General features: G+C 45.6%; 1 protein-coding gene across 1 annotated transcript; it reads right to left on the bottom strand.

Moving 5' to 3' along the window:
* Positions 1-2,057: 2,057 nt before the first annotated feature.
* SFRP2 (secreted frizzled related protein 2) lies at positions 2,058-10,826 on the bottom strand. The gene is made up of 3 exons (XM_043567094.1): positions 9,730-10,826; positions 7,250-7,330; positions 2,058-3,216 (listed from the first exon to the last, which is right to left on the bottom strand). Exons 1-3 carry the CDS (start codon positions 10,226-10,228, stop codon positions 2,912-2,914), a joined length of 885 nt encoding a protein of 294 aa, XP_043423029.1. The 5' UTR covers positions 10,229-10,826; the 3' UTR covers positions 2,058-2,911.
* Positions 10,827-11,269: the final 443 nt, after the last annotated feature.

Below are 11,269 nucleotides of genomic sequence, written 5' to 3'. Positions count from 1 at the left end.
CAGACATTGGAGTGATGCCTGAGCTGCTGATGCCTCAAAATATGACTGAAATAAGCCATGTCTGGCATTCACTTGCTCTTCAGAGCTGAGGCTTTTGATTCCTGTTATATAGGAAGGGGCTTTTGACTTAACTGGAGAGGGAGCATTCAGGTAGATCAGTTTTTTTCCAAATTATTTCTTTCCATTAGTTTTTGATGCATTGTACATATTTCCCCCTTCTAATCCCTAATTCCTTGGCTTACTGTTTCCATTCTTTTGTCTTTTATCTTCTCTTTCTCTCTTTTTGCTTTTTACAGGGTCCGTAGTCTTCTGTTCCAAATGCTTAAAATGAGTGTTAGCCTTGATCCGTGAGCATCTCCCTTCAGGTCCAGTCCAGAGGTGCCTTGTAGGAAGAGAGGGTTGTATCTCGAGTTTGTGGAATCAGATGAGAAGCAGTCACGTGGCAACTTGGAGGAAATGGAAAGAATTGTAGGAATCCTGTAGCCGAGGTAGTGGGCTGTATTGACTTTTGGTGCCAAAAGAGCTTTAAGTACTGTAGAGAGGTCATGGATGTATGTTCAGGACACTTTTAAAGTAAATCAGTAAAATGTTATCAGTGAAAGCTTCACATGAATACCGGTAAAAAATTCAGATTTGACGGGGACACTCTGTTACTCTCACATATTAACTGTAATTATACTGCATATAACTGGTGAGTTATAAATATATAATCATAACTGTGGTTATTTCTTTTGTTTCCGTCCCTTATACAAGCTCCCTAAGAACCAAGATTAATGTGGGGCGCCTGGGTGGCGCAGTCAGTTAAGCGTCCGACTTCAGCCAGGTCACCATCTCGCGGTCCGGGAGTTCGAGCCCCGCATCAGGCTCTGGGCTGATGGCTCAGAGCCTGGAGCCTGTTTCCAATTCTGTGTCTCCCTCTCTCTCTGCCCCTCCCCCGTTCATGCTCTGTCTCTTTCTGTCCCAGAAATAAATAAATGTTGAAAAAAAAAATTAAAAAAAAAAAAAAAGAACCAAGATTAATGCATGTACCCCAGCACTTAGAATAGGGCAAGTCACGTGGCAGATTCCCAATAATTATTTGCTAAATAGATGAGTGCCACCATGTTTCTATATTTCAGTCCTAGCTGGAGTAGACAGAATTTGTCATCCTGAAGGCCCTGAGTTTCAGCCCCAGCTCTGTCTCTTATGAGCTGTGCCATCTAACTCCTCTGAGCCATAGTGTCTTCATTTAATAGAATTTCTGTGGAGGTTTCCAAATAAAATAATGAAGAATTCGCATGGACATTTTATGGATGGATGTCTATCTGTCCTCTCACTAGCCCCTGCCTTTCAATGATATTCCTCAAATCATGGCTCTTTATCTAAAGGGTTAAAGTTTAAGTGGAGAAGAAGCTAACATTTTTTGAAATGTTTTCTTTTTTTTATTGTTTATTTCTTGAGAAAGAGAACGAAAGGGGGGGAGGGAGGGGGAGAGAGAGAGAGAGAGAGAGAGAGAGAGAGAGAAAGAGAGAAAGGAGGGAGACCCAGCAGGGGAGGAGCAGAGAGAGAGACACAGAATCTGAAGCAGGCTTCAGGCTCTGAGCTGTCGGCACAGAGCCCGACGTGGGGCTCGAACTTGTGAACTGCAAGGTCATGACCTGAGCGGAAGTCGGATGCTCAACAGACTGAGCCACCCAGGCATCCCGCAATGGTTATTTTCATTATGAAAATCTCGGGAAAGGGAAAGCACAACTTCAAGCTCATGAACCTTAGTTTTAAAGTAGGATTACCGTATAGCTACAGCTGAACTGCTGAGAAGGGACAAAAAGAGGAAAGTCCTTTGTAAAGCCTTCAAATCTCTGCCTCCCCACTGGGCCTGCAGTGGTAAAAATCTGTGTGAGATGTGGGGCACAAGGCAGCAGCCAGGTGGTGTAGGGGAGAGACACTTTCCTGAGTCACCTGAGAAATAAGACATTTTAAACTGTGGGAGGGCTGGGCCTCAGGAGAGGGGAAGTGACCACTCTGTACGTCACCCTTCCCATTTCCTTCCATTAAGAAGAAAAGACAGAAGACAAGCAGTAGGTAAAACAGGATGTAAAGTTTATATACAAGAATATAATGTTTATCTGAAATATTTACAGTGTTGGTTAAAGCAATATTTTTACAACTTTTTAAGGTCAACTACTATGTATATTACAGGTAAGCTACAATGGTTGAATTTGCAAAATTAAGTAAAAAATGTTTTAAACAAAGCTTAAAAGTACTCAGGTCAGTTATGAAATCTGTCTGTTTGCCCTTTATTTGAAGAACTCGTGCTGTGATGGTTAATGTGCTCTTTATAAATGGAAGTACTCTACCTGGAAATGTAATAACATGCTACTGCTGTAAGTTCCCAGTGAGGGTGTGAAATGACAAGTGAATTTTAAGACTTAAGCTCTGAGTCTCAGGCTGGAGCCGAGACATGTTGAGATAACAGCCAGCTTTATCTCAACGAGGTTTGTGACCCACAACAGTTTGGGCCACATTGAAAAATGAAGCTATTTGCACGTTATGGCAACCTTAGCAGAAAGTGAAAAACAGCTGACTCAAACCAAACAGAAGAACAAAAATATCAGACCCAAGTCACGGTTGTAGCTATTCAACACTAAAGCGAGCTATTTAAAAACTTCATAAAAATATTCATGATTTTATTAGTTTAAACATTTCTACATGATCTGGGTGGGGTTTTCCTTTATGTGAAAACAGCTACCCCGTCCCGAGGCCTCCTAAGGCCTTATAACTCAGGAGATGCTGGGGGGTGCAAACGTGCAAAAGGCGAGGGAAGCCGCTCCAGGCGGGGGCTGGAGCTGCAAGAGCCTGTGCTTGGGGAATGAGAGCTGAGGACCCAGAGCGGAGATGGTCAGCCTAGCCCCGGCGCTGGCCTGGGGGCAAACTAGCACTGCAGCTTGCGGATGCTGCGGGAGATGCGCTTGAACTCTCTCTGCCCCTTCTGCCACCGCTTCACTGAGGTGATCACCAGCTCCCCGCCCAGCTTCTGTCCCATGACCAGATAGGGCGCGTTGATGTCATTCATCTCCTCGCAGGTGCACTGCAAGCTGTCTTTGAGCCACAGCACCGACTTCTTCAGGTCCCTTTCAGACACACCATTCAGCTTGTAAATGGTCTTGCTCTTGGTCTCCAGGATGATTTTGGTATCTCTGTTGATGTAGGTTATCTCCTTCACTTTTATTTTCAGTGCTATGAAGACGGGAGGAGACAGAATCACACTGGTTGTAATAAGGGAATAAAGTATAGAGTGGGGGCTTTCCTCACCCCGTTCCACTGCATATTTGTTGACGTGGCCTGGGGGAGGGAAGAAGAGCTTCCTGCAACTAATGAGACTGTCAGGGGCTGAGGTGTGGGGGGTTGGGAGCTGGGGGCAGCAGGTGGCTTCATTTCTAAAGCCTCAAAGGGTTTGCCAGGCACTCTATTTCAAATCAGCCATCCTTTCAAAATTCTCTTAGCGGGACTCAATTAATTAACTTCTCTTCCTCACCCTTGTGTTCTTGTGTTTGTATGTAGGTTGCATGTGGTTCGTGCTTTCCTCAACAAATGACTTCCCCTATTGGAGACTTCAGCATGAAAAGAAATGCCTGACTCTTAGGTGAAACGTGATCCTTCTGTGGCCATAAACTTTAAACTCAATTTATTACGTTGGAGAGGTTTTTGGACAAACCTGTAAGGAAATTATATCACACAATCATTGTTTTCTAAAGAACAGACTACAGGGAAGGAGAATTGATCTTACAGCTGCATTTGATTTGGTAAAGCAACGAAGAGAAAAAATATCCAAGACTCTAAGACCACAACGTGTTTAGCTGTAAAAGTGCTTTTCTGAAGATCTCACTCTCATCTGCTATCTTTTGCTTGTCCAAGGCCAAGGCATTTGCAGATCATATATGTACCGTTTCCAAAGTGGATATGTGGACTCACTAGAATGCTAAGAGCAAAAGTAAATGGTTTACCATAAAAGACACGTTTTACAGTCATGAACAATCTGGTTTGGGAAAGAAAACCCTACAAACATACATGCTGGAATTAAATTTCAAGACTCCAGGAAGGCAGGGAAAGGGTAAAATTTTAAGGTTGGAAAGGATCATCCAGTTAAAATCTCTTATTGATACACAAAGAACCTGAAATCCAGAGAAGTTAGTGATTGACACAAGGTCACCCACTTAGGTTGTGTCCTGGCTGAGTCTAGTTCTCAGAACCATGATCCCCAAACCCCCTTCTTTAATACCACTGTGATTTCTTAAGGCAGCATCAAATTTCTGGTCCAGGTTACAGCATTAACATCCCCAACTGTAATGTGTCCTAAGACTGTTAATGACACTGATTAAGTGTTCCATATAGATGATGTGCCAGTGACACTTCCTGATTTTGATTGAGTTCAGTATATTATTAGTAACAGAGGAACAGGTGTGTGTGTGTGTGTGTGTGTGTGTGTGTCTATAACTACTTTGGGGATCTCTCTCTCCCTCCCTCTCTCTCTGTTTCAGAAAGGGAATTTGAGTAACCATGGCTTTTCCAGCCCACCAGGAAATGACTGAAACTTAACCAGATAAATCAAAGATGCTGTGATTTGGCCAATCATTATTTTGTCTGATGTACATCTGAACCATAGTACTGAGTTCTCAGGATTTATAAGACTTACGTCATGGAACAAGTCACATGAAAAGATCACACGTTCCTATGGCCTCTGCATAAGGGGTTGGGGGTGGGAAAGATGCATGGTGGGAGAAGTGATTATATGTTGCCTGGAAGTTTGTCTATAGCACAGATAGAGCATGTGTGATAGAGCACCTGGTCAAAGTAAACATTCTTGATCTCTAAATATCAGAAAACCATTACTTTTAACCAGGAGGAAGATTTATTACTCATCTTTTTCTAGCTATAAAATAATCAACTTCGCAGAAGCTTACCATGGGACCAGGCATTTCCTCCCTGAATTTTCAGCTGGGACCAAATATAGGGAATCAAAGCCCCAAAATAACTTTTTCTGCGCTGGAAGATGCGAATGGGGATGCAGGAAGTGGTAGGAGGCAGAGGTAATGATACTGTCTGATCCAACAATAGGTTGTATGCATGGGCAGGCAGTTCTGGGCTAGGAGGCATTCTGTATTTTCCCTGTACTTCAGGAGTGCAGTGGGGAAAGAGTGTGATGCTTTTGTGGATGATTTAAGTTAAATAAATCAGATCTCTACCCTTGTTCCTTCTACCCTTCCATCACTTTCCAAAGTGCAGAGGCAATATGGAATATTGCTCATAACACTTCCTATAATTCACGGTTCATTATCTCTTTAGAGACAAAATTAATGAGGGAAAATAGAAAACAAAGCTGTGAGGTAATATGTGTGATACCTTACATGCAGGGATATCCATGTTGTTTTGAAAGGTTTTCTCCTCTAAGGAGAGAGAAAACTAGGACATACCTTCCCCCCCCCCCCCCCCCCCCCCACACACTCTCACACACACTTTTTCTGGGGAAGGGGCTAGGTCTTGATACAGCATCCTTAGGAAGGGGGTCTTCTGTGAGGGAAGCCATAAAGCAAGCATTAATGTGTGTGTGTGTGTGTGTATGTGCACATGCCTACATTTCAATCATTTTAGAGCCCCATGATATAACTAGCTTTTTCATGGAAAGTCAGGAGAGAGATCTGTATTAAATCTAATGCAAAGGACATAAGTTGCCAGAAGAAAATGACATTTTATAAACATTTTAATGTAAATTTTGTTACAATTATGTTTCTTTTTTGCCTTTAATCAAATCTTTTTATCATGGAAGCTCAGAAATGTGTTTGGTAAGGCTCTAGAGATCGGAGACCGCTGCTACCCGCACGCCTGCCTGCCCTCTACTACTTAGAGTTGTATATATTTAAATATAGACATACGAAACCCTATCATCGCTTTTGTGGTTCTTGCTGAGGGGACAGACTGGTTGGGACTCAGGGTCACCTCCTTTCTTTTTTTCTTCCTTGGCAGTGTGAAGTTTTTCCTAAAGCTGTGGCTGATCTGGGATCAGCTAAGGTTAAACCCAGGACACTTCTGGAAGAGACTGGAATGGTAAGGAACAGGGACTGGACTGTTCCCAGAGTTTCAGGGACCTGGACAGGTCTGAGATTGCTGGGATGGCAAGTTGTAAGGAGAGAGTGGGAAGGTAGCTCCCTAAAGTGGGTGGTGAAGTAATTTCTCTTAGTTTCAAGGACTTTGTTGAGTATATAGAAATGTTAATACAGATCAGTTAGAATCCATTACTGTTTGATAGAGCAGGGATTATATCTGCTCGCCAGTGAGTTTGGCGCCTTCTGCCTGAACAAATACTTTTCAGGGATACGAGCCTCTCAAACACATCAAAAGGTGTCTCCTCTTGGAATGGGATGAAAACACGAAAGTCCCAGGGAATATCTGGGTGACGTTCATGGCCACTTCTGACTCCAAAGTTAGCACTGATTTCTGGGTCTAGCTGGGCTTGGCCCTTACCTCAGAGCCCTGAGGACAGTGGATAGGTGGTGATGAAGCTCTGTGTGGACAGTGTTCATCCCTCTTTTCTCGTACAAGACTCTCCTAAGGGTGGTGACCCACCCTCTGTGAATCTGGGTAACATATCACACACATTATTATCTCCAAGCACTATGTCATCATGGCGCCTTTCATATATTTTGCCAAAGTAAATTCCTAATCTTTATTTTTTCTTCTTTTTAAATTTAAGGAACTCCTCTCCCCAAATTATTAGCCTATACCTTGGACATAGTCACTAGTGATAGAATGCAGAGGAGCAAAGCATTATGGGCTATGAATAAGGTAAAAATATTTCTATTTGATGCTGGAACAAACTTTTATTTCTAGTTAACTTAATGCCTTCAGTCTGTTTTTGCTGGGGCTAATATTTACATGCTTTAATTCCTGGCACACATATCTAGTGAGTGAAAGAACATGGCCCAAGATCATGCTTATTGGCAAGAAAAAGCCAAAGTGAAATGAAAAATGTGCCATTCAAAAGTCCTAATTTGAATAATTCTCAGTATTTGACTGAGACAGAACAATGAGTCTCACCTAAAAAGATACAACTCAGGCAAGATAGTTACCTAGGGAGAAAACCGGGATAGAGCAAGTTAGATATAGTATTTTACCCAAGTCTTATCCAATAACATCTTAATGATTTGTACCTGTAAGTTGTACTGGCAAATAAAGCTTTCGTATGTGAAATCTTTGTTGTTGGTGTATTACTTACCAAAATCATTTTTACAAAGAGTTTCCATTATGTCGTTGTCATCCTCATTTTTATTTTTGCAGGCTTCACATACCTTTGGAGCTAGAAATGTGAAAAGTTAGTAAGTTTGCTTAAAAGGGAACAGCAGGTGGCGTTTGTAAACAACTCAAAGGGGCTTATCCAGGCCAGAGTAGCAATTGTTCTGTAAGACCCCAGCTTCTGCCTCTTTGAAAAAGGATCACTCATTCCCAGGAAAGTCTTCTGTGACTCCTGCTTTCTCATGGGCAAAACAAGAACGCCTATAGTTGTGTTTGAGAAATGACAGGTCAACCCCCCTCCCTGCAAAAAGGGTGTTGTGGGCACAGTGGACAGTTAACTGGGATGGGTTTTGGCTTTTTAGCTCTTCCTCCTCACTCCTGAGACAGATTCTGTCTCTGAAATTCAAAGTTGTTCCCAAAGCTTCTCTGAGGACAAAGCACCAGAAGAAACCTGGAGGGGCTTTGGAAAATTGGTTACCACAAAACATAGCCAAAAGATTGTCTTTTTCGGCTGCAGGACACCAGTGTGGCTCAGCCTCTGCTGGGCTCTTCAGCAGAGTTGCGTCTCAGGAAGGTCACTTCAGGATACTTTCAAGTCTGGACAGGGAGAGGTGGCTAGTGTTGCAGGGGTTACATACCGGTTCTTCCCACCTTGAAACACGCCTCGGTAATTACAATAACCTGCTCTAACCGCTTCTGTATCACCCTGTGCTTTTTGTCAAGTCTGTGGTTGAATTAAGCTGCTTTTATTTCATGGTTATCTTCCTTCCTGTGCGGGTTCTTCTTGCCCCTCTTTCTCCATTTCAAACTGTCAGAAACAAACAACCCCCCACCCCCTTAAAAACCCCAAACCAAAACACAACCAACCAAGCAAAAAACCTAAAGCTTTTCCTGAAGTGAATCATAATTGAAGCTAACTGTCTCTGGGGGTCTGACCAAATGTAGGAATATGCACTAGCACAATGATCAGAGAGCCTGCTGGGGGGGGGGGGCGGGGAAGAAAACATACTGTTCCCTTTCTTGCATTTGTAATTGTGCTAGTGCTGTGTTCAAAATTTAGGAGAAGTTTGATTTTCATTCATATGAAATTGAATTTTCACAGAAAAAAACTTTATGTGACTCAAGATATCAGAGATATGTATCAAATTAGAAAAATTTCAGAGCATGTTTTGAAGACCGTAAACTTTTATTCTGAAGGGGGAGAAGGCGATTTGGAGAAATGTACTTTATAATGTTGGTGCTGGTGGTGGAAAGAAATAAAAACAAAAGTCACACACATAAAACTGTCCTTAATTCCCCTCACTCAAACAAAATGAAACATTTCCAATTAGGAGCTCTAGGAATGTATATAAAATGTTACTAACCTGTATTGGTTGGTCTGTGGTATATGTTGGACAAATGTTTGAAATATGCCAAACATTTGCAATAAATTAGAAATCTAACCAATAACATGATTGCAAACTGGAGGTGCCTGCCAGAAAAGATTGCTGAACAACTGTGCATTTTCTTTAAACAGTGATGGCGATAGGAAAACAATTAGAGATTGAAAAGGAGAGACTGCTGGAGCCCTGCAAGGGATGAAGGAGCTCCCTTTCCATCCCCAGGGGACCTGAATCAGCTCAGACACATTGTGTATGTTTTTCTCTCAGGAAGAGTATCAAGAACCCATGAGGTTTTCATTGCTTTGATGGTTTTTGCACAGGAACTTCCCCCTCTTGTTTTCTAGAAACCTGGGAAACTCTCTTTTGCATGATTTTCTCCAGTTAATTAAAACCACTCCTAAGATATAAGATGATTAGCGATAGAAAAATGCCTGGAGATGCCCTTTATGCCCTCTTCCTTAGATCACTGAGCAGTAAGTACAACCAGCGCTCAATTTCAACATGCTCCGCGAGCCAGTCCGGCTTTTATTCCCAAAACCTAAGTCGACAGAGAACAAAAAATACCTTAAATGACTATGCGTTTTGGCTATCGTGCCTGCACGAGAATGTTTCCCTGCCTAGAATCCTGCCCGGTGGTGAGAACGTGTTGCAGGAGGCTGAGCAAGGAGCCTCTGGCCAGGGTGCTCACTACTAACTCCTCAGCACAGCACCACTTCTAATGATCTCAAAAGTGCGACCTCCTTTAAAATTAACTGTGCATCTCTAAGGGGGAAAAATGCCGTCAGTCCTTCGCTTTTTCTTTTTTCTTTCTTTCTTTTCTTTTGCTTTTTTTTTTTTTTAAACTGTCTCTAAGAGCAACTGGTGTAACTCAGAAGGGAATGAGAGACTTGGGTGTGTGTGTGTGGTGTCTCAAATTTGTCACGAGGACAAACTACAGCAAGAAGAACGTTTGCCTCACCTGGGACTGGTACCCCTCGCGGGGACACATCGGGATGTGGGTTGTGGGCCTCGAGATCCCCACGGAAAGCCTTAGTGGAGCTGGGTGGGGGCAAGAAGCGGGGAATATGGGGGAAAGGCTTACCTTCCTCGGTGGCCGGCAGGAGGTGGTCGCTGCTCGCGAGGGGGATGCAGAGGTCGTTGTCCTGGGGGAAACGGTCGCACTCGAGCATGTCTGGCCAGGGGAAGCCGAAGGCGGACATGACTGGAGCGCAGCGGTCCTTCACCTGCACGCAGAGAGAGTGGCACGGTTGGATGGTTTCGTCCAGGTCATCGAGGCAGACCGGGGCGAAGAGCGAGCACAGGAACTTCTTGGTGTCTGGGTGGCACTGCTTCATGACCAGCGGGATCCAGGCGCCCGCCTGCTCCAGCACCTCCTTCATGGTCTCGTGGCCCAGCAGGTTGGGCAGCCGCATGTTCTGGTACTCTATGCCGTGGCACAGCTGCAGGTTGGCCGGGATGGGCTTGCAGTTGCTGCGCTTGTAGGAGAAGTCGGGCTGGCCGAAGAAGAGCCCGCGCGCGGAGCCCAAGCAGCAGTGCGAGGCGAGGACGAGCAGCAGCAGCGAGCCAGGGCCCTGCGGCATCGTGGGCGCGCGACCCCCGGGGGGCGGAGAGCGGAGCCGGGGAAGCGGGAGGCAGCCGGGGCGGAGTTCGTCCCGGCTCGCTCGCTCTGCTCTGGGCGGTTCGGGGGGCCTGGAAAGCGGGCGGCCGAGACGCCGGGCGCCGGGAGGACTGTGCGGGCGAGAAGCTCTCCACTCGGCTTCGCGCCGCAAGCCCGAGCTCAGCTCCGGGGGGCTCCGACCCGGGGGAGCAGAGTGAGCCACTGCTGGGGCCCAGCCAGAGTTTTCTTGGCCTTTTTTATGCAAATCTGGAGGTGGGGAGGGGGGAAGAAAGGGAGGAGCCAGTGCAGAGTAATCCGAGGAGGGTTGGTCACTACTCTCTAGGTCTTGTTTTCCGTTGAGAATGCCCCTCACGCGCTCCCTGGAAGGAAATTCTGCCCCCCTCCCCGGCTCCCCGCCCACTTTAGATGCTGCTGATCGCGTGCTCAAGGGTTGCTTTAAACAACAAACAAATAGACAAGCCTGGCAGCTGCGCTCCCCACCCCCCCGCCCCGAGAGTGCGGAGCACGGTTTGCGGGAGGTGGGGGAACGCTGGGGACGCGATGGGCGGCCTCGCCACCGGGTCCCGGGGGAAACGCGCTCCGCCCCCTGCGAGGCCCCGGTCGGGGGTTGTTTGACCCCAGCCTGAAGTTTCTGCTGGGACCCCGGAGCTGTGCGGCAGAACTGCATCCCTCTGAGCCGAGAGCTCAGGCTCTTTGTGCTTTCTTCGGCTCGCGCCCGGGACCTGTCGGCCCCAGGCCGCCTAGGCGAGCTTGGTTTCCTCTCCAGTCTGCAGCCACAGTTCGCAGCGTGGCCCATAACTATACCGTGTGCTCCCGCCTGCCCTTTTAAAAATCAGAATTACGAATAAAGTCGAGTGAGCAAAACTTTTACATGGAAAAGGGACTAAAACGTTGGGGTGGTTGTGTTGTTGGAATACGTCTAGATTTTGCCGTTGGGGAAATGCCTTTGCAGAATCTCGTCAGGCCCACACAAGACTGCCCACCATTTCCCGGTTTTGGATAA

This window comes from Prionailurus bengalensis, chromosome B1 (assembly GCF_016509475.1).
Source record: "Prionailurus bengalensis isolate Pbe53 chromosome B1, Fcat_Pben_1.1_paternal_pri, whole genome shotgun sequence".
NCBI classification, from domain to species: Eukaryota; Metazoa; Chordata; class Mammalia; order Carnivora; family Felidae; genus Prionailurus; species Prionailurus bengalensis.
The sequence above is the reverse complement of the archived record's forward strand: the minus strand, read 5'-3'. Positions and strand labels throughout refer to the sequence as shown.

Coding starts and splice junctions, on each gene's coding strand:
- SFRP2 (XM_043567094.1), bottom strand. CDS start 10,228: ATGCCGCAGGGCCCTGGCTCGCTGCTGCTGCTCGTCCTCGCCTCGCAC. Junction 7,331..9,729: donor CCTGCCGGCCACCGAGGAAG/GTAAGCCTTTCC, acceptor TCACATTTCTAG/CTCCAAAGGTATGTGAAGCC. Junction 3,217..7,249: donor TCTTTGTAAAAATGATTTTG/GTAAGTAATACA, acceptor CCGTCTTCATAG/CACTGAAAATAAAAGTGAAG.